Source organism: Sturnus vulgaris, chromosome 21 (assembly GCF_052056855.1).
Source record: "Sturnus vulgaris isolate bStuVul1 chromosome 21, bStuVul1.hap1, whole genome shotgun sequence".
NCBI lineage: Eukaryota > Metazoa > Chordata > Aves > Passeriformes > Sturnidae > Sturnus > Sturnus vulgaris.
The window spans coordinates 5,167,386-5,190,253 of NC_142263.1; the positions used below are offsets into that span (position 1 = coordinate 5,167,386).

A 22,868-nucleotide genomic window follows, 5' to 3' on the forward strand; every position below is an offset into this window, starting at 1 on the left:
GCAGCACTGTGTGAGTTCTGCACACAGGGAGGGAAGAACCAGCCCAAAACTGCAGAGAGGGAACAGCAGGATGGGCTGGAGAGAGGGAACAGGAGGATGGATGGGAGTCAGGGAACAGCAGGATGACTCCAGTCCTGGGAAGGAGTGGAAGCTCTGCCAGTGGAGACTGGACAAGGTGGTGTCAGGAGAAATTCAGATGGAGCTGATCCTGCCCCAGGGACGCGCCAGACCTCCCAGGTCCCCTCCAAGGCTGCTTTGTAATCCTCAGACAGAATAATTTGAGGAATTTTGGCACTCATTGTATGAAATACATCAGTGCAGAGGGATGAGGAGGGGGAGGTTATACACAGTGTACTCCTTTTACCTCAAATATATTTGTGTATATAATACCCAAACACTCTTTTTATTCCTTTTTGAACTTTTTTCTTTTTTTACTTCTCACGGAGCTGGTGGCACCCAGCACAAAGAATTTCCTCTTGTCCAACACGAACCAACAACACCTCGGCACCGTGCAATAAATTAAAGCTTGTCCTGAGCTCAGCCCCAAAATCCCCACGGGAGGGCACGGGGTTTGTAGCTGAGGATGCTCTGTGATTTCAGACAGGTCGAAAACAAACATCTACACTTTAAAAAAAAAAAAAAAATGCACTGTGCCTTCAGACACAGCAGCCCGAGGGATCTCACATTACAGCAATTACAGCTCAGGCCACAAACGAGGTGACAAGTGTTTATCCCATGGCTTTCCTTGGTATTTTTAGGATCAGCCCCGCAGCAGTGCCTGAGTTAACACCAACTCCTTGACTGCAAACAGGTTATTTAGTTAAAAAAGAGCTGAGCAGTTTAAAAACACGCAGGTGTGAGGCTGCTCTGCCTTGGGAGCACCAAAAAAGCCTCAGAACAATAAATCCAAGTGGCCACAAAACCTAAACCATCATGTGCCTGCTGGGAACAGACGTGCCCAGTTGGGAAAATCAAGCGGCCAAAGTGTTTTCTGGTTTGCCAAATTATACTTAAAAAAAAAAAAAAAAATTAATCTCAGCGTGGAGAGCTTGGGCTCCTTTGCAAGAGGAAGGAGAAATAAGAATTGTGCAGGGAGATGCTCAAAGGAAACTCCTGTTTGGTAAAGCTCAGCATCAGGACTGAGCAAACATCAGATAAGAGCTGGGTTTGGTCCATGACCTCTGGCAAACCCCAGGCACTACCACAGCACAATCTGGGGACTTGGCACAACCCCCTGATCAAACCAAACTCAGCATCTTGCCCCTCCAAGCATCTCAAAACTCTTCACCCTTTTCTCCTCAGCTAAAATTAAAACGTCCAGCTCATAAATCAGAGAATTTCTCCTCCTCTCTCTCCTGGGAGAACTTTACATTTTTCCCATGGAGCATCCCCTCCTCCCTGCTGGTACACACATTTTTTTTGTGCACAGATGTCTTTCTCAGCTGCTCCCCAAACCTTTCTGCCACACCAGCATTGTCTCTTTTCCACCACATGCAATATTTTCAAGCCTCTCAAGGCTGAAACCTGTTCGAGGCCAAGTGATGAGCTCATCTGCAATTTAATAACTTAACACCAGTTCATGCTGTCAGCAGCAAATCACCCATCACTGGCTCTGCAGAAAACGCCCAGCATCTGGCTCCAGCCACTTTTTTTTCCAGCACATTCCCTTGTCCCTGGGGATTTTACCTGGATGGCAAATGCAGATTTCGAATATTAAGGGTTTAAAGTGATGGGATTTATGAGCCAGGCACGGATTCCTCAGGACAGATTTGAGGGGTGTTCAGGAGTGGATCAAAATCCCCGAACTCTGCTTTGTCCACGTGTGACAGGAAAATGGGAATATAGTGACAGGAAAATGGGAATTTTCAAACAGAAATTTCTCTGCAGTTTATCCCATTTGTTTCCAGTTTTAGGACTCTGGAAGCCAAACCATTCATCCATCCTTATCCACTGGAAGGAAAACTTCCTTCCAACCAGCTGAGCCTCCACAGGAGGAGGCTTCTGCAAATCTGGCAGTGTAAAGCTATTAGGTTTTGGTTTAAAAAAAAAAAAAAAATCCAACCACCTACCTCACTTTGAGGGGGGAATTTGAAATTTATATCCAAAAATGCAGCAGAAAAAAATGTTGTGTTCCTCCAGCAGCCTGCAATAGAAATTCCCCAGCCACAGCCATGAAAGGTATAAAAAAAACCCAATTATTTTTGAAAGGAAAACCCCAAGCCCAGTGAGAGGCACAGAGATGCTGTGCCCAAAACGTTGTTTGCAGCAAAAACCACAAAAAAAGTTCTTTTCCCCCAAAACTCAGAGCTCACCCTCCACTCTCCAGGCCAACCTCACCCGAGCAAAACATTTGGGAGCTGCACCCCCAACTTACCTTTCCCTCACCCAGGTAAAACAACTTTTTATTCCTTTCTGCTGTCAAAAAACTGCAACTCCGAGCTTTGGGAGCTCCAAGTTGTGTTTCCACGAGTCCCAGCATCCCCCAAGGCACACAGAGCCATAACCAACCACAGCCAAGCCCATTTTTTGCTTATTAAACCATTTATCACTGCAAATTGAATTGTAATTAGGGGGAAATGCAGCAGGTCCCTGAGAGGAGTCATTGAGAAAGCAGCTTCTGCTGTTGTTGTTTTCACTAACACGGAGTTATTGCTGCCCAAATGAGGTTCCTGTGCAAAAAAAACCCCAAAACTCATCACAGCTGCTCACAAATATCCCAAGAGCTGCTGTTTTGGCCAGCACCTCTTCCAAAACTCCTTTATCTCCACTAAATTCAGGGCAGCATCCTGAATTTCCAAGCAGAGAGGTTGGTGTTGTAAACAAGGGTGAGGAATGAAGGAGGGAAGGATTAATTCAATGTTCCATCCATCATCTGCTCCACCTGATCTGGGAAAAATGATCCCAGCAGGTGGGATTAGTGTTGGGGGGAAGGTGAGAGGGTGGGATGTGACTCAAGCCCACTTTTTTCTGGATGTTGGACACATCCTGCTGCTCTGGATCTCTGTGTCCTGTGAGGAAAATCCAATCACTGCCTCCTACTCTTCCCCAAAAAAGATTAAGGCAGAAATCAATTTCTGGTTGAGACAAAAGCACCCCAAAGGTAACAATATCACAACATATTTTGGGACAAACCAGCCCTCAGCCATGCAGAGATGATCAAATTTGCACTTTTAAAGAGGGCAGGCAGCATTTGGGAGCTCAGCTGCAACTGGAGTAAAATCAGAATTTAAATATGTGGGGAATTCTCGGTTTCACAGAGTTAATTTCAGTTTGGGAGCCACAAATGGTTCATTCAAGCCCTGAGCAAGGGTGCAGTGAGAGAAAGGAGTCGATGCTTCAGGGAAGGAGCAAACATTTCCCTGGCAGACTGACTCAAATAATAAATGGTGGCAGCTTGAACCCCCTCCAGGAGGCTGGAATTGGAGGAATTGGAGAGATGGATTAATGGGCAGAGATGTGATGCTGCCAGCCAGATAATAAACAACTGAGAAGAGGAGATTTGCAGAAAAATGCTCTTTGATTTCATAATGCCAGGCAAAGGCAACGACTCCAACTGGAATTTGGCCAGCCCACAGCTAGGATTTCTTCAGGAGAGTGCCTGTGGATGTTCCAGGAGGATGGGCTCAGCTCTCCTGATTTACAGAGCCACTGGGATCCCAGGAAATGCTGGCAATTCTGCTTTTGGGTGAGGAGAGTCCAGGATTTGCTTTAACAACCCCAACAATTCCAATCCACCACTGCCTTTAGCCCAACTCTTTGCCTTGAGCTCACCCAGCACTGGCCACTCATCCCTCCCAAAGCAGCAGGAGCTGCTCACATCCTGCTTTTCCATCTCCAGCCCCCAGCCAGGATCCTGCTGGCCATGCAGAGCCTGCACCAGATGGCTCCTGGTGGGATTGTCCCTTATCCCTGCTGCTCCCAGATGGGTGGGTGACAGCCCAGCCTGCCAGCAGGCTCAGCCCAGAGGCACCAGAGTCTCTTTAGAGCCCTCCCAAGGACAGTGAGGCCACCGGGTTTTCCTCCTGGGAAGGGAAGAGGCAGAAAAAGCTGCAGGTCCAAGGAGGATTTGAGCAAAGCACAGCTGAGGGGTCACTGTCCCACCCTGGCAGCTCCACCCAGAGCCCCTGACATTCCCTGGCTAAAACCCAAAGGAAAAGGTTCGTGCACCAGCCCTGCATGACACCCACCCTGTTAACTCCAGTCTGGCTGCTGGGCTCCCCTTCACAGCTCTGCAGTGGAGCATTAAATGAAAATATAACCAATTTAATCAAATCTGCCATTTCCATCCTCGTGTGTCTGCCCAAAGAGCTTCCTGGAGTACCCAAACCACAGGTGAGGAGCAGAATTCCATAAATTCACCATCCCTTTTACTCTGTAGCTGCCAGGGCTGCAGGGGGAACTCCTGCCCCAGCACGGGGCTGATTCCCAGGATCTGCCCCAGCCACGTTGTGCTGCCAGCTCCCACCTGGCCAACAAAAAAACCTCATTTTCAACTTGGAAAAGCCTTCTATATCTCTGCTGGAAAATGGACTTGGAGGACAGGCTGCCTATTATCTGCTGTCAGGGAAGGAGCCAGAGCTGCCACCTGAGCTCAGAGTGCTGTCAGCTGGGATGAGGATGGTGATTCATCCTGCTCGGAGACAGCTGCACTGACTCAGGCCCTGCAGGAGCTTGTCTCTCCCGGTTACCTGCCAAGAAAAGCCCCTCTAATTAGCTGATCCTAGACATTCAGCGTTGAGGCAACTGGAGCAGGAAAATCCCACTCGAGCTGCTCTCACCTTTGTTTCCCAGCACAGCAAGCACGGAGCTCTGCGTGGTTTTCCTGCCTGCTCTCCCACACAAAAGCAGCCCCATCTGTTTTGCAGCTGATCACCCATCCACATTAGTTAGATTTTTGCTCCAGGACCCCATGGCTTTTGAGGCTCAGACAACTCTTGTCCTTGGAAGGTGACAGGAGATGCCTGATGGCCACTGAAGATTTTTATTTGTGTGTGCAGCTCTCGTACCCTGCCCTCACACAGTAAATCCACAAACAACTCTAAAATAAGTGTTTACAGGAACAAAAGAGAAAAGCAGAACTGGGATCCTTGCAGGAAAGGGGAAGAGATCCCCCAGTAGAGGATGGCACTGTCAGATGGGGAGGAATCACTCGCCCTCATCTTTTCCACTGCCTGTGAGACTGCCCCGGTGTCTGGGCTTGCAGCAAGTGAACGGCTCCTGCTACAAGAGCAGCATTCCAATCACACAATTCCCTGCCTGGAATCCCAGCCCAGGCTCCCCACACCCTCTCCAGCTGGTGGGAGTTGTTGGATCAACACTGAGCCCACAAGCACTCTGCAGTCTGCTCCATGAGCCAGCCACCCCGGCTCTGCACATCCCTGCAAGCATCTCTGCTGGGAAAAGAGTCCAAAAACCCTCACCCAGATGGCCCAGGCTCGGTAATGAATCAAACAGGCAACAAGGCTGGTGCTGCCTGTGCCTCCTGCCACCCCTCTGTCCTTGCCTGTGTGTCACCACTCTGGTTAAACCGAGGGAAAGGGGCACGGCTCTCACAGCTAATGAAGGTCCTGTAAGTTCAGGGGAATTGGAAGAGGAACAGGAACAGATCTCAGCAAGGGCAGGAGCAGGATTTGGCTGTGGAAAGAAAGCCCTGCATGGCAGAACAGATGCTCTGCAGCTGGCCCAGATGGTCCCCAGCTGCTGCCAGGGACAGGACCCTGCATCCTGCATGGGTGGAGGATGCAGGAGAGCTCAGCCTGACCTGCCCTGCTCTGACAAACGAGACACTGGGAGCCCTCACCTCTCACTCCTCCCTGCCCTAATCCAGCCACCTCCTCCAAATTACCCTCCCTCCACAAATAACACAACCCTGCATGAGCTGCCGGGCTCTGCCATGAATTCTAAACCAGGCTCTGCTCAGGAAGGAATCAGGATTTATTGTCCTGGCCCAGCAGCTGGCACCATGAGAGGCTCCAGGAGGAGCCAGCGTGGGTCTCCTGATGTACAAGGGCTGAAAAACCCTCTCTGAGCCCATCCTGATCTCCTATTCCCAGGAGCAGGAGATCCCAGAACAACCAAGCACAGAAGGAATTGCAAATCTCACTTGAAACAACACATCTGCTTTTTTATCCACTCCAAAATTGTTGCTTTTGATGTCCCTCCTTGCCCTCCTCAGCCAGCAGAGCAGTTGCAATCCAAAGATGAAAAAAGAAAGCTGATAATTAAAGTTGGTCATTTCGGGAGGATTGATCAATGCAACCAAAAATTGCGAGGTGGGGATTGCCCACATCTCTCCAGGGGTTTTATTTTGATGCACAGCTCTGGGAAACTCTCCCACACCATCCCCCAGCACCTGCAGCACCAATAATGATGTTCCTGTCTCACCTGGACCCAGCAGAAACCAATCCAGTCCTGCACACACAATGAGAGGCTGCAACCCAAGAACTGCTGGCTAAAAGCTGCTCCCACTTCCAAGGCCTGAGCTGATTATTATTGCATTAGCCATGCAGGGAAGCATTGTTAACTCTCAATGGATGCTAAACTCTGCTTCAAAAGGATGGAATTTCGGGGTGGGAGGCTGTAGGAATGTTTTGGCATCCTTTAATAGGTGCTGGAATAAAAGCTCAGATATTTCTGATACAGAAAATAAGCATCAGTGATTCCTCACCACAGCTCTCTCCCAGAGTTATTCATGGGAAGTAATTGAAGGCATCTTTGAGAGACACAAATATTCAATTATCTCTCCAAACTGGCTGTTGTGGAATAATGTGAGCATGACAAAAAGATAATTTAAGTGAACAAATTGCAGCTGACTCCCATAAAATCATGCCAAGCCTTTATTTTTTATTTTTTTTTCAGCCATTTACACCATTGCAGGAGCCTGGGTGGGAGGAGCACAGGAAAAAATGGGTTTGGATCAATAGCAACGCCTGCATATACCAAAATCCAGGTTATATCCCTGGTTTTTTACCAGCAAGGAGAGTGGAATTACTCAGCACAAGAATCTGGCTGCAGGAATTAGGAGATTTTGCAAGGTAAAGATTTAGAAGAACAAGATACAGAGAGATTTTAGCTCAAAGCAAAAGAGGAGAAAGTAGGGTTGAACTAAACATTGAAATAAAAGCTTCCTGACTCTTTTTTGCATTAAAATTGATGCTCAGGAACAGCCAATTTCATGAAACCACTTTGTACCTTCCCAACTGTTAAAAGTTAAATTTTAACTGATTTTTAATTTTTTAAATAACTAATTAAATTTTAAATTTAACTTTACTGCTCAATTCCAGCAAAGGAGGAAAAACCAACCCAATCCCACAGCACCAAACTCGTTTTCTGAATTAAGACAAAGCAACAGGAGTGGAATAAAAATAAAGAAGTCAGCATCACCCAAGTAATTAATATGGACAACATGAATTCCAATTCTTTCATTTGCAAATCCAGCATCCCCAGTTAATCTTGAGCATGGACAAAGTCCATTAATAAAGCAGATTCCTGTAATTGGATTCAAAGCAATACATAAAAAAACTAGTGTGGTTAAATAATCTACACTTTGCATAATAACATCAGTGCTGTGATGCTGGGTGGTTGTGTGGAGACAAATTCCAGAGGAATCCCAGCAAGAAAATCAGATTGAGGTGGGGAAACCACCCTGCTCAGGGGCTCTGGGGTGAAATGCACAAAGGGATTCAGCATCCAAGGGAAAATCTTCCTCCCACTCCATGAAACCTCTCCTGAGCAGCCCCACAAAGAGCTGGGAGCTCCCCAAGCAGATTTTCAAAGAGTGAGGGGGGATGATTCCCATTAAAATCCCGACACCAGAGGGGTTGAGAAAGGGTTTTAATGGGAATCATCCCCCCTCAACCCCTCTGGTGTCACCCTGGGGGTCTCCTTGTGGTCACTGAGCTGCAAAGAGAAAGGACAGCAACACACACGGAGCTCTGTGGGGAAAAAAGGCCAATTTATTGTACAGACAGCCCGGATTTAAAGTGTGTTAGTGCAGCCAGGACAGGACAGGAGCTCATTGGACAATTGGGAAAAACATCCCTGGGACAGCACCTCAGGATGTGTCCCACGGGAAAGACACCAGGGGTTAATGTTGGTGATGAATTCCACTCTGTTTGTCACCGTGTTCTCACCCTGGAGACTCCTCCCTAACTGAAGCTGCAGTCAGCTTGTCAGCCTGGGAATGGAGCTGAGAGTCAGGAGAAATCCAGGCCTGGAAAGGAATTTCCAAGCTGGAATTCCCCAGCTCTGTCAATGTGTGTGTCCACATCTCCTCTCCAGGAGGGGCCGGTTCTGGAGTTGAGCAGCCCCTGGCAGGAGCTCTGCTGTGCCAAACTCTGTGTGACAAACACTGATCCCAACTCGTCCTGTTCCAAACCCCTTCTGTCACCTCTGATTCCCCTCAGCTCCCTGCAGAGCTTCCCCCTGAACAAAAGGAGAAACTGAGTCCCAGAAAGTTAAACCCACCCCCCCAAACTCCTCATTTCCAAACACGTTCAGCTGGGAGGCCACAGCTCTGCTCTCCTCCTCTGGGATATCTCCTCTCAGGCTTGCCAAGGCAGAAAACCACTTAAATACCTGATTAACTACAAGCACATGTTTAAATCCCGCTGGAGCCAAAGGGGTTGGATTAGCAGAGCTCTTCATACAGGTTTTCAAGCAGAATTTCTTTCCTCCACCCAGTTCCCTTCACAGGGAAGGACTGGGACACCCCAGAGTGAGATGCAGTGAAAGAACCATTTTGCACAAAATCAGGGAATGAGATCCCAGGGGACACAGGCTGGGTTGATGGAGAGTGCTCTGCTCTCCAGAGCCAGCAAACATTTCCAGTAAGTGCCATTAAAATCCTCTTTATTTCACCACACACCAGGCTCCAGAAAGGCCAGAGGGTGGTGGCTGCTGGTGCTGAGCCCCAGAGATGTGACAAATTAACCCAAAAGTGGCCTGAGAGCCTCTGTGTTTGGCTGAGAAGGGAAATCCACCCCAGGTTTCACAGACACAGGTAATAAACAGCTTTTCTGCTGTGCCCTGTCCCTCCTTGCTCTGTCTGTAGGGTCTGGGCTCTCTGTGAGGGAAAGGGGTGCTCCCTGCACCCCCAGACCCACAGGACCCCCACACCAAGGCAAGGAGAAGCAGGAACATCCCTCCTCCTGCTGGGACAGGCAGTGTCACATCCTGTTCTCAGCAATAAAAGATGTCACCCCCCCTACACTAAATCAGAATATTTCTGCTTTGTTTGACACTCAGGGCCATCCAATTGCTGCTGTTGATATTCCACTTCCCAGCAGGGATGCCAGAGGAGCTCAGGAGGACGAGGCACGAAGCACACCTTGGCCCAGGGAGCTGCTGCCAGGGAATGGAGCTGGGATGGATCTGTGGCCCCCGGGTGATGGAAACCTCGCCTGGAGCTCCCTTGGCAGGAGAGCATCCATGGCCAGGCTGCTGCTGAGTCACAGCTGCTGTGCTCAGTTCAGGGCAGGCCTTTCCCTCCTCAGGCCTTTCCCTCCTCAGGCCTTTCCCTCCTCAGGCCTTTCCTTCCTCAGGCCTTTCCCTCCTCAGGCCTTTCCCTCCTCAGGCCTTTCCTTCCTCAGGCCTTTCCCTCCTCAGGCTTTTCCTTCCTCAGGCCTTTCCCTCCTCAGGCTTTTCCCTCCTCAGGCTTTTTCCTCCTCAGGCCTTTCCCTCCTCAGGCTTTTCCCTCCTCAGGCCTTTCCCTCCTCAGGGTTTTCCATCTTTCCAGCTCCCAGCCTGGATGAAGAATTTCCTTCCACCCAACCCTGACTGTCAGGGTGAGACCAAAAGTCACCCAGGAGCAAGGCAGGGAGCAGCTCCAGAGCAGGAATATCAGCAAGGCATCCATGTCTCCGTGCCCTGGGATATTCCCTTCATTCCCTACAAGGTGACACCAGCCCAGGAAGTGTCCCCAGACAGAAGCAGAGGTCTGGAATGCCATGGGTAACAGAGCACCCTGCTAATCCCTCCTGCTTCCCCAAGGGAGGCTGAGCCTTGCTGGAACACTCAGCTGGATGCCAGGGAATGCTGTGGATATGCCACAGGATATTCCCACAGTGCCACAATGAAGTTTGTGCCTTGTAGCTCCTACTCCCTGCAAGCCCAGATCATTGATTTTCCAACTCCAGAACAGCCAGAGCTGGTATTTCTGACACCAGCAGCTCCTCCTGAAGTTAACAGCACAGGAAGAAGAACCCCAGAAACTTCCAGGACACAGCACCAAGTCCTTAATCTCATTTCCCAGATACAACCACGAGGCTGAATAATCCCTGAAACCTGATGCAGGAGGATGAGCAGAGCAAGAGGAAAGCCAGGATGAGCTCATTGTGCTGAGCCTCCCCTTCCCTGCTCCAGTCCCACCGAGACTTCCACAGCCCTGGGCTGGAATTCCTCAAACAGCCACAAGCAGCTGATTTCAATATCATTAAAACATGACTAATACAGGCTCTGAGCTGGTTTTAAAGTGGCGGAGCTGCTGGTGTGTGGTGGATCAGACACCTCCAGCCTCACACACACGAGATGTGGGTGAGCCATGGGGTGGCGTTTGGCACACAGGGACACCAAGCCCACCTTGGCACCTTCTTCCCGTGCCAAGAAATGCCAGAAAATCCTGCCTGGAAGAAAGATTCCCTTTTGCAGGGCATGAAACAGGAAGAAAAAACGTTGATTTTCTCTGAAGACCCACAGGCTCATCCAAAATCACCACTGACAAGTAAATAGGTTGGAAAAACCTCCCTCTGAGAGCCAGGCTGACTCAATCTGTGTTATCTTTTCCCTTTTTGCTTTATCTTCCCTGATGTGCCTGCTCAGGAAGAGATAAGGAGCAGCTGCTCAGAGCCCTGCTCGTGGCCCTGCCACTTCTGTGCACTTCATTCCTGTTCTTGGGAATTCCCTGCTTCCCTTCCCCTTTGCCAGGGGGATGCTCAGCCCTTCTGCTCCTCCGTTCCCTCTGAAAAACGAGGAGAAGCTTTTCCCTGGTGAAGAATCCTGGAATGATTTAGGGTGGAAAACTCAAGTCTGACCACAAAGCCACCACTAAAACGTGCCCCCACATCCACACATCCCATAAACCCCTCCAGGGATGGGGATTCCAGCATTTCCCTGGTGGGACAAGCAGCATCCTGCTGGCTCTGGGATGGGTCAGGCAGAGCTGGAGCAGCAGGAGGAGCCTGGTCAGCGCTGGGTCCCAGCAGGATTTTGCACAATGTCATTCCCATCCTCCTGTAGTCATGGGAATGATGTCAGCATGTATTCCTGCCTCTGGGAATACTCCAGGCTCCTGTATTTTTGCCCTCCTCCAAAGGGAGGGCACACAAGCAAACACAAGCCCTTGTGGAAAATAAAGTTGATTTACGTGATGCAGCAACACTAAAAGGTCTTTTTGTAAAAAATATATTTCAGGAGAAGAGTTTGGCTGATTTATTTTCTTTCAGGAGAGGAGTTTGGCTGATTTATTTTCTTTGTGTTGGTGGAGAACATCAGCTGATGGGAAAGAGATGAAAGCACCCCAAGCAGAGATTCCTCACCACATTTCAGGGAGTTCATCTCATCCAAGAGCTGCTTTACACCTAAAAAAGGATGGAGAAGTTTATCAGGGCCAAAACTGGCAGTGGTGCAAAACTGGCCCTGTCACCTGCACCGTGCCTGATTCTCCATCCTCCTCCTCTGGGGTGGGATGGAAACCAGAGGGAAAACCAAGCTGTGCATGGAGAGCCCAGGAAAAGCAGCAAAGCTGCTCCTGTGTCACAGTTGTGCCTTCCCACTGAATGACCAGTGCCATGGACTGGAAATCAGCTTTGGGACATTCTTCCCCTGCCAAGAAATGCCAGGAATTCCTGCCTGGAAGTGGTACAGCTCCAGCAGCTGGTCCCCACGTGGGAGCAGGGCTGTGCTCACCCACGGCCCCTGTTGTTTACAAAGCACCCAGGGCCTTCACAGGGATGCACACATCCCAAAATCCAGGAAAACCTGGAGTCCTGGCAGCTCCTGGGGCTGCTGACACCTTTGTTCTAAAGCAGCAAGGCAAGAGAGAAGAATGCCATGGAAAGGACTGGATTTTTACACTGAAAAAGGAGATGTCAGAGAGCAGATGTGCAAATTTCCCCTTCCCTAATGCACAAATCTGTGCAAAGACTGGTTTGGGTTGGAAGGGACCTTAAAGCTCACCTGAGTCCCACTCCTCTGCCATGGGCAGGGACAATTTCAATAGGGCAGGGTCCTCCAGCCTGGCCTTGGACACTTCCAGGGATCCAGGGGCAGCCACAGCTGCTCTGGAAAATCTGTGCCAGGATCTGCCCACACCCTCACAGGCAACAATTCCTTCCCAATATCCCATCTAAACCTCCCCTCTGTCAGCCTGGAGCCCTGGCAGCCTCTTTGCATCACCCACACTGGTGACACTCTGTGTTTTTGGGTACCTGGTGAAGAGTTTCACCTCTAACCCAAAGAGAGGATGGAAAGCAGAGTCCCAAAGTCAGCAGGAACTGCTCTGAATTCCCCTCCAGACCCAGCACACACAGCCCAGCTGTGATCCCACTGGACAGCAATGGCACACACACACAAACATGGATTCTGGCTGCTGGAGGTGGCCCAGGGGAGGGAACTGCAGAGAGGAGGCTTTCCTCCTGAAACACCCACAGAAAAATGGGAGAGGGAATGGGTGAGACCATCAGCACGGGCAGATTATCCTCATTTTTTGCAGGATCGCTCCAAAAGTCTCCCATTTCCCACCCTGAGACTCAATCAGTGCTGGGCTCCACACTACAGGGAACAAAGGAAAGTCACTTTTGGGGATCAAGGGAAGAAATGAAGCCTTTCCCATGTTTTACACCATGCTTGTGTGTTTTTATTTGCAGCATCACATTTTTTAACCCATCAGGTAGAGCAGGGCTGGGATTCGGTATTTGATATTTGGTATTTCATATTTAGTATTTGATATTTGGTATTTGATATTTGAAGAAGGTTGGGAGGTAAAATCTTTCTTGAAAGCTTTCACAGCAATTTCCCTGTCTGGCACCAGGGAATTTGGATGCTCCTTTGAGGATCCACCTTGGCATGTGCCTCCAAACTCAGCCTCTCCAGAGAACCCCAAAAGTGAAGGATTTGGGCTCATCAAAGTCACCAGGAAGTGCCCAAACTCGCTAAGGAAGAATTAATGATTGGGCTGCCCCAGCATTCAATTCAGTGCCATTAAAATTCAGTTCATGCTGCTCTATAAAATTGCTTTAAACATTAAATACATTTACATTAAACCACCCAGATTTCAAACCAGCAATTTAAAGTGACGCCAACCTCTGGTCAGGCTTTAATTTTAAAACTGAAAAATTTATTTAATTTTAAACAGCTCCTTGTTAGCTCAGGTAGGCAGAACATGGCTGCCAACGATTTTAGGGAAGTCAGTGATAAAAACAACTCAGAAAAGAGTGAAGTGCAAACAAGGCCTTGGGGAGAGTTTGGTTCTCTCACAAGGACAAAGAAAACATCTTAATTTCAGTTAATTCAAATGTCTGACTCCATGATCTTAATGGTCTTTTCCAACTTAAATTATTCTAATTCACTTAAGTCCCGTTCAACTCTTAATTTCAGCAAGTCAATGAAAAAAATCAAGAGTACAAAGGAGAAATGCACATTTTCTAATCTGCAAGTGAAACTTCAACCCGAGAGACCAAGATCTGTAATTATGGTGACCAAAAGTGGAATTAATGATGCACAATGAATACTCCACTTAATGAATCAACCAGTTTTAAATGCAAAATCTATTTCCAGACATTTACTTTGACTACTTTCTTATCCAACACATTTTTGAGCTTTATTAACTGATCAAAAAACATTAAAAACCACTCTTCTGCTCATTAAACTTGCTTTCATTTCCCTGGAACTCGAGTCAGAAATACAAAAGGATCAATCAATCAATCCTGTAAACCCCAAATTCACCATTTCCCACCAGAATAAAAACACACAAAATTCCCTCACCCAGCCACACAGCTGCCTAAATAAATGTCCCCAGATACACCAGGCTCCCTCCTCAGAAAAGGAAGTATCCAATTACACCAAGCAGAAGCAGCTTTTTACAACCAAACAGGAAAACATCCTCTTTCTTATAGAGTCACCCCCCCAAAAAATCCTAACCACAAAAAAAAAAAAAAAAAAAAAAAAAAAAAAAAAAAAAAAGAAGGCTGTTTAGATTAAGATTTAATTCAATCCTGCATGATTTTGGCTGGATGTAAATCATGGGTGTACATCATTCACACTCTCATCCCAAATTGTTTCTCTGCAAGCCCAGGAAACCCACAGAGACATTTGGGAGCAAGATTTCCCCCAAATCTTTTCTGGAGAGGGCAGAGCTGTATCCAAATCGTTGGATAAATGGAAATAAATGGAGGGGTTTGGGATGAACAGCTTTGGGGCTGTTTGAGTCCTGTTCCTGCAGAGATTTGGGTTTCACTGCCCTGATTTTTGGGGAGCTGGGGTTTGTTCAAACCTGGGGCAGAGGCTGCAGCAGCTTTGATTCATCCTTGTGCAGGGATTTGGGGTTCTTTTATTGAGGTCCAAGCCTCCCCACCCCTATATTCCATTTTCCACCCTTTTGGGATGCCCCAGCTCCCAAAGCAGGAGCTGTGTGCTCCGTGGGAGCAGCTCTGCAGGCAGGCTGGGAATGGGGGACAGAAACGTCCCAGGAAAAAACCCTGAGCACATCCCTGGCCAAAATCAACCATTTCCCACCACGGTCTGCTCTCCTTCCTCTGCAGCCTTTGCTTTCCCCTGCTGGGATTTCATTGCTGTGCCAAGATCCTGGCCTGGGGGAGCTGGGGGTGAAGGAAGAGCCCTGCAGAACGAGGCAGGAATTCTCTGCTCCCAGCCCCAGAGTGGGCTCAGCTGAAACATCCCCTGGGATAAGGGAAAAGGCAGCTCTGGGAACTTCCCAGCCACGGGACTGGGGCTCCCAGGCACAGACTGGCTCAAAGCTCTGTGCTCCTCCACCAGGGAATCTCTGCACAAAGAGGGATGAAGGCACAGGAACCATCCAAGGAGGTTTTTGTATTGAGTATTCCCAGCTCGTCCTTGGAGTGGGAGGAAGGGACAGACAGAGCTCACCTCGCTGTGCTTTGTATGCTGGAGGGCAGAAAACAGAGCTGCACCTCCCACAGAGCTGCAGGTCCTGAGCCCAACACCCATTTCCTCACTTTCTGTGGCTAAACAGAAAGCAAGGAGCTGAAAAACCCAGCACACAAATCCCATCCTCCAAAAACCCAGCACACGAATCCCCATTCTCCAAAAACCCAGCACACAAATCCCATCCTCCAAAAACCCAGCAGGTCCATCCTGCTCCAGGCTCCTGGTCCTTTAATTAACCAACCCTCATTTCAACACCACTGCTGCCAGAACTGGAATTAATATTTCTGTAGGCACGGCCTCACTGAAATCTCCTCCAAATGCAATCCCTGGGCACTCACAGGACTGGGCAGCACCAGTGGGAGCAGGAACTGCTCTGGGAAGCTGCTGAGAAGCCAATCCCACAGGCAAGGGGACATTTAGGGACTGGAATCATCAGCCAGCAGCAGGATGCAGGGCTGGGCAGGAGCAGACCTCGAGGAAAACCTCCATGGGCCAACAAGGATTTTGGAAAATGCACAAACATCTCGTGAAGAAATTCCCCCACCAATGTCAAACCCGAGTCCTGCTCTGCAAAGCAGAGGACAGCCAGGACTTTGGGAAGATTACTGAGATATAAAGAGGCCCTGAGGAATGAGATATCCACTGAGATACCCAAAGGCATGAGGAAAAGGCAGCTCCCCCCCTGGGCTCTGCTGCGTGTCCAGGCTCTCTCCACAGCTCAAAGGAAATGCCTCTGACTTTGAAAGACACCAAGTCTGAAAGATAAAGAGTCTTGAAAAGATCTGAGGATGCTGGAAAGCTCCAAGCAGCTCCTGCTCTCCCAGCAGCAAGGTCAGAGCCAGGAGTAATTGGAGCTAAAACCTTCAGCCTGGAGAGGAATGGGAAGGGCAATTTGCTTTTCCTTCTAGAGGCAAGATTAAATTTACCATGCAGTGATCTTTTCTCCCAAATTTGAAAGAGAAGGAGGCTGAGGCACACACACAGAAAGAGAAAGGGAATCAGGCATTAAATCATATTAGGCATTTGGCCAGGACCTGAAGATGTTGAATACTAAAAGAAAATTCCACATCTCTTGTAGGAGAATGAAATGAATATTAATATACAACCACCTCCCCTAGCTGAGAGAAGGCCACAGCCACAGATCCCCCAACACATCGAGCACTGAAGCTGCAATACACTGAATTTCAGGGGCATCACCCCCATTGGTGCCCCCCAGACCCCTGCCCACAGCTCAGCCCCTGGGATGTGCAGGAGGGCTCTGCCCACACATCTGTCACACCCACGCTGCCAGGGACAGCAGACATCCTCACACACCACGCTTTCACAGGCTGAAGCAAGATAAAAAGGAAAATAGAGGAAAAAAAAAAAAAAAGGTGTATGGCAGTCTGTGTGCAGGCTGGAGCCCCGAGCTGCTGCATTTCACATCAGGTGTGAAAACAGCAGAGCCTGCGGGGGAAAAAGACACATCCCTGCTCTGATATAAACACAGAAAGGGCTGAACAGGGCTGAGGTGAACAACAACCAGTAACTTCTGCCAGCCTGGAGATTTGTGTCTGCAGTGAGGGCACGGGCAGGACCTGATCCTCTGTTCCAGGTGCCCACACACAGCCCAGCCCCTATTTTATATCACATCCACCCAAAAAATACATTTCCCCCAGGAGGAGCAGCAGCAGCCACCTTCCAGGGGCTTCATTAAATCATTAAATCATTAAATCATTAAATCATTAAATCATTAAATCCAATGCTGGGCTTGGACAAGCAGGCACAGGACACCTGCAAAATCCCACAGGGGATGGAAAAAGAGCAGAAGGATGGGAAGCAGGCAAAGTGAGGGAGCATCTTACAGCAGGGAGCACAGAGGGAACAGCAGAAACCCTTTTTGGGGCAGGAAACACCCCACCAGTGTCAGAGACACTTGTTGTCAACTCCTCCAGCAGCCTCAGGGTTAAAAAGAATTGTGGGGAGCACTGGTGGGGTTTCATCAGCAGCTTGAAGCAGAGGAAATGAGTGTTCACCCCAAAGCCACCCCACTCCCAGGAGGGTTACCCAACTTCCACCCTGCAGTGCCAGGGCAGGGCTTCCCCCCTGGCCCCAGCAGCTCCCACTTGAGCAGAAACCATCCCAAATCCTGCCAAATCCTTCATCCCTGTGCTCTGCTGGCAGCCCCAGGCTGGGGCAGCTCAGGTGCATCAGCTGCTCTGAGCAGGCAGGAGGAGGGACCAGGTGTTCACTCGTGGGGCAAACACAGCAGGGCTGAGCTCCTCCATGGGAATTCCATGGGAATTCCATGGGAATGCTGCTCCATGGCTGGGCTGCACAGGGCCACGAGCAAGCACAGAGCCCAGCCACAAGTATTTTAATTTTTTTCTCTGCTCTTGTGTCTAAAGGAGGAAGTCAAAGGAACCCAAAGTGAGCTGTCTCCATCAGTATTTTTAATATTTTTTTTTTTGGTATTTTACCATCCCCACTGGTCAAGCCCCTCTTACAATGAAGATATTCATAATTAATGAATAAAACATCCCCGTGCCACACAATTCCCAGGCTGCTCAGGTTGTGTCTTGTTCCCCACAACCTCTGGCTGGAAAATCCAGCCTGGGATGGGGCAGGGGCACATCCACACCCACAGCAGGGTTTTTGGTTTAAACCTTGAGGTTTTTGGGATAAACCTCAGGGATCCCAGCCAGGATGGGGCTGCCACAGGGTCTGCAGGCTTTGGTGGGCACAGAGCACGTTTGCTCCCAGCCCTTTCTTGCAAATGGGATTTTTTTTGTGGTGTTTTTGCCCATTTATCCCTCTGCCCTGCCCACCCCAGGCTGGCACAGCACAGAACCCACCCTGCCAGTGGTGCCACACCTCGGACCTTGGCATTTGGCTTCTGGCCACGCTCACCATTTTATTGCCACACTTTGCTTTCTTTCCCCCCTTCCCCCATTTAATTCCTGGAACTGCTGCTCACCTGCCCTGTGCAGATGATGCTCAGATCTGCTGGATTCTTCCTCCTCCTTCCTCCTCCTCCTCCTCCCCTCTCCCACCAGCCCCCAGAGCAGCAGAAAAAGCTCCAGGTCGAGCCATAACCAATGGCAAATTCCTTGAGTGCAACGTAATGTGCTGGGAAGCGCTTCCCCATCTCGCTGGGGAAAAGCGATCGGTTTGGCAGCAGGGAGGAGGAAAACATGCTTTGTTTTACAAATCCTCTCCCCAGCAGGAGAGACACTCCCAGAATTTAATATACTGACAGCGCCTGGCTGCCTTAACCACTGAAACTCAAGAGTATGGGGGAGAAAAGAAGAGAGTGAAAATGAAAAGTGCCCCGCTATGACATCAGAACCTCGCCTGCTCTGTGACTGGTGGTACTGGGAATAGTGGGGCTGGGATTCTCCCACCTGGATGGAGTGAGGGGTCTGAGAGTGGATTCCCGAGTGCTGGACACTCTGAATGAATTCATTTTTAACCTCTCCCTGCAGCAGAGTTGGAAAAGCAGAGAAGATGCTGCCAGGTAAACCTAAGAAGTCACTTCATGGCAGATAAATTCCAAGTTATTCCATGCAGGAATTATTTCCATGGAAGGCCAGCAGCTCCCTCCAGGTGACTACCAAGCCTCTGGCAACCCCAACCACCAGCCTAAATCAAATGTTAATAATTTCAGTGTCTTTCCACTGTGCCAAAAGCACAGTGAGGGAAAACACCTCAGCCAAGGAGAGCAGCAGGCACTCGGTGGGATTTGGGGGATTTGAATTTTGCAGTGCAGGGTTTGGGCTCCAGAGCAGAAAGAAGGAAAAAGAAATGAGTATTCTGTGTCTCAGGAGCTCGATGTTCAATTAGCCTGGCTGTGCCAGAGGAGCACAAACCCTTTGGAATGGCTGCTGGCAGCAGGAATAACAGGAGTGTTATTTTGGGGGCAGGCAGTAGGATCAGGTTGCCTCCACACCAGAGACCACTGCTGACCTCTCTGAGGAAGCAAAGTCTGTCTGCTCTTCATGCTCTTTGTATTTTTAAACAACAACAAAAAATCACTTTGTATCTCAGTATTTTATAGCTGTTTGCAACCTCCAGGCATTCCCAGAAACACAAATTAATCCTTCCAGGAGCCTGTAAGGAAAACAGCATTGCTCCCACCTCAGGGGAGGGAGAAGGATGGATAAATTCCAAATAAATGGGTGGAATGCAAAGGCCACAGTGGACATTGGTGCCAGTGGCAGGGCTGGAAGGGCAGGACCTGCTCCAGCAGGTTTCAAATACAGGATTGCAGCCCTGCCCTGATAATCAAACACACTTTGTGGGAGCAAAAACGCCCCCTCAAACCTTGTGTTGCTGGTTGGTAGGGCAGGGTGTTATGGCACAGAGACCTGAAAAATAAAGATTTTCAGCTCTGGCCATGCACTCATCCTGCTCAAAAAAAAAAAAATATCTGGAGCCTGTCCAAAGGCAGGGATGCTGTCACCCACCTCTCACCAGCACGTTGGGCTGCCTTCAAAGCCAGCTGAAGTCAGTGGAAAGGCTCCCAGTGACCTAAATGCCTGGGATTTAAAAAAATCTCTGCTGAGAGCTGGGCACCAGGTCACTGGGTTTGCTGGGAAAACCCCAGTTTTGCTGGGAAATGCCCAGTTTTACAGCAGCAGCATCACACAGCAGCAACGACAGGGAGCAGCCACAGTCCCTCTATGGGGGACACCCTAAAAAATGGCTCAGGGAAAATCTCTGCCCCACCAGGTTCATCCATCCACCCCTCTCCAGCTTGGGGGGAAGCTCATCCCTCTCCCCAAATCCTCATTTTCATGTTGAGACACTCCAAGAGCTCAGCTCTGGAAGGTTCCTGCTGGAGTGGGAACAACCCAAGTGGTCCCTTGGAGCCACCAATGCCCTCCTAAAACATCCCCTCCCAAAATCCAGCTGCTGGAAAACCCCTGAGCAGCCAGGATTTTGTTCAGGGGGACATCCCACATTCCCTCCCTGGAGGCAGGGATTAATATCACCTCATTAAAAACCTGCTTGGAGTCTATTATAGTATCTAGGACAAAGTGTTCTCTATTTTGACACTCTAAGATATATTTTATCAGAGTGAGCTCTTCAGAGACACTCACTGCCAGAGATGCACCTGACTGTAACAGGTTCCTTGCTTCCCCCAGCAGTTGAAGATTAATTTTTAGCTTTTTCCTCTCAATCTCCAGCGAGATGAGAGGGTTCCCCCGTGGTCAAGTTTGTCATTAGGGCATCCATGGTGACACATCCCAGCTCCCTCACTCTGCACAGAGAGTGAAGACAGACCTGAGCATCGCTGAGAAAAACCAGTCTGGGGCCAGGGAGAACTTGAGAGTGATTCCTGGCACTTTGCAGGCCCCAAGATTTATTTTTTGGGGAGGTGTTTGAGATAAACACCCTCTAAAATTAGCACCTGCCCTTCTGCCAGCTCCAATGGGCTGCGACAACGATAAAGATTTGGCGTGGCTGAGAGGGTGCAACATTTGGGCTCTGATCTGCTGCCCAACTCAACCCCCACGGCCACACAGATCCCAAATGGAGAGGTCACTGTCCCAAAGAATTCCACCCCCAACCCCCAGAGAGGCAGCACAGTCACCTCAGGAAAAGTATTTTATCCCAAAGCTGAAAGCGGGGAGAGTTTTCCATAAAAAAAACACGAATCACATGAAAGAGTTCAGATTTCTCAGCTGGGCTGCTCTAAAGATAATCCTAAACCTGCAGGGCAGAGGGAAAAAGGGAGTTGGGCTGAATGGGGACAGGGACATGCCCCAAAAAACACAACCACTGAAAAATTACCTGGAGAATGAGGAGGGGGAATGCTAACAGCAAACCCCAAACACAAAACCCCCAAATAAAACCAGACGGGAGCAGTCCCGTGCACAGACTATAGGGCAGGAAAGCAGCTCCCGCTGCCCGGCAGAGAGCGGAGCCTCTTTTCCCCGGGTGGCAGAACTGGTTACACCGAACAGCCGAGCGAGAAACCCCGAGCTGGAAGATGGATCTGCTTTAGGTTTGCACGGAAAACTCGCTGTTCTTCAAAGCCCTGCGCACCCCAGAGCCTTGAAAACGCCCAGCGCTCGGGTGTTTTTATCAGCACCTATCAGCAGAAAAGATTAAATGCTAATTTGCTTTTCTGTTTGCTCACAGCAACTTTCCGTCCTGTTGCTTCCCAGCTAATGCCCAGCTCAAACAGATTTTTCAAGGCAAAAGGTCTCGGGCTCTCTGCAATTAATTCCCCGCTCCCCCAGAGCGTCTCGTTTCTCCCAGCCTCGGTCAACACCAGTAAAACTCCACCAGGCGATTGTGCGTCAAAAAAAAAAGATAAAAAAGCAACGCTGCCAGCTCTGGGTATTTCTGAGCCAGCAAGAAAAGAGTTGATTCTCAAAAGCTGCCAGCTCCGATTGCCTCGGCGCTTTTACGGAGCTGCTCGAAACACCAAACTTTTTGGAAAGTTGAGTGGGAACCACCTTGAGTAGGCTGCAAATCCCAGAGCCAGCAAGGAAGGCAAGGAAGAAAAATACACCCGGCAGCGTTTCCTCGCTGCAGACAACTCAAAGCACATCCCTGGGGGAATTTCCCCCTCTCTGACACCGTGACCACCCTGCAGCTCCTCAGCCACTTCCCCAAAATTACACCACGAAAGCCGGACCCGCCAAAGCGCAGCGCGGTCCCTCTTTGCCACCAGGATTTCGAAAGCGGCACGGGTTGCTCTTAAACTGTTTTTCCCCCCCGCTTTCCCCTGGAGAAACCCGCCCATCCTCACCTGCCGCAGGTTCTTCAGCAGCTCGGTGGCCTCCTCCTGCCTGCCCTGCTTGACCAGCAGCAGCATGTCCTGGATCATGCAGATCCGCCGGTGGTACGGGGGCAAGCTGGGGCCAGCGCCCTTCCCGAACTTCTCGCCGGACTTGGCCACGAGGGAAGCCAGGAAATCCCCCCTTTCCTTGGTGGCCACCTTCTTGCGGTGGTGGCCCGGGGGGCTCTCGCCGGCGCTGCCCGGCTGGCAGCCCTTGGTCTGCTTGGTGCCCATGGCCAGCGGCTCCCGCAGCCCGGGGGCTGCATGCAAAGGGCGGCGGGGCTGGGGGAAAGGACAAAGGGGAGCGGGGGGATGCCCAGAGGGGGTCCGGGAGGTTCCGAGGATGCCCGGGAGGTTCGGGGGGTGCGGGATGGGGCTCAGCAGCGGGCTCCGTGCCCGGCCGAGGGGCGGCTCCGCTCCCGCAGGCGGAGGATGGGGCGGCAGCGCCCGGCCGGGAGGAGCCGCGGCTCGGCCCCTCCGCTCCGCTCCATGGCCGGGAGAGGCAGAACCGCCCGATCCCAGCGGATCCCAGCGGATCCGGGCAGCTCCGGGCGCTGCCTCAGCCGAGCGGCGGCGGCTCCTCCGCGCAGCCTCCTCCCGGTGCCCGGGGGTCTCCCGGGGATCCCCCGGCTGCGGGGGGCGGTGGCCGCGCTTTGGGGGCAACTGTTGCGCTCAAGGGGCTCCCCCGGAGGCGGCGCCGGCTCGGCCCGGCTCGGCTCGGGGTGCTCGGAGCGGGGAGAGCCGGGGGAGGGCCGGGGGCGGGCACCGTGCACCGAGGCAGGGCTTGCGGAGGAAGCCGCAGCCGGACGGGGCTCGTCCTTCCTTCCCCGCGGGCTGGGGGCTCCGCACGCCCCGCCGGGGATGCTCCGGGCCGGGCGGGGAGCGAGGCTGCGGCAAACCTCACCGAGGGCATCCCCGCCGGGGTTCCCGGGCAGGGATTCCCGCTGGAGCCTCAGCACACAGGGGATTTGCC

The 22,868-nt window shown here is 50.5% G+C and overlaps 1 protein-coding gene across 2 annotated transcripts in view; it reads right to left on the bottom strand.

Annotated features, from left to right (window-relative positions):
- LRRC75A (leucine rich repeat containing 75A) overlaps positions 1-22,524 on the bottom strand; it is a 62,414-nt gene extending 39,890 nt beyond the window's left edge. The window contains exon 1 of one of the 2 annotated variants that reach the window (XM_014876636.2): positions 21,866-22,524. In XM_014876636.2, the coding sequence (XP_014732122.2) occupies positions 21,866-22,129 (264 nt within the window). In that variant the 5' untranslated portion in view covers positions 22,130-22,524. Of the gene's footprint in view, positions 1-18,079; positions 18,286-21,865 lie in introns of those variants that run through there. The other variant, XM_088177149.1, reaches the window with a different exon arrangement.
- Between the last annotated feature and the right edge of the window lie 344 nt (positions 22,525-22,868).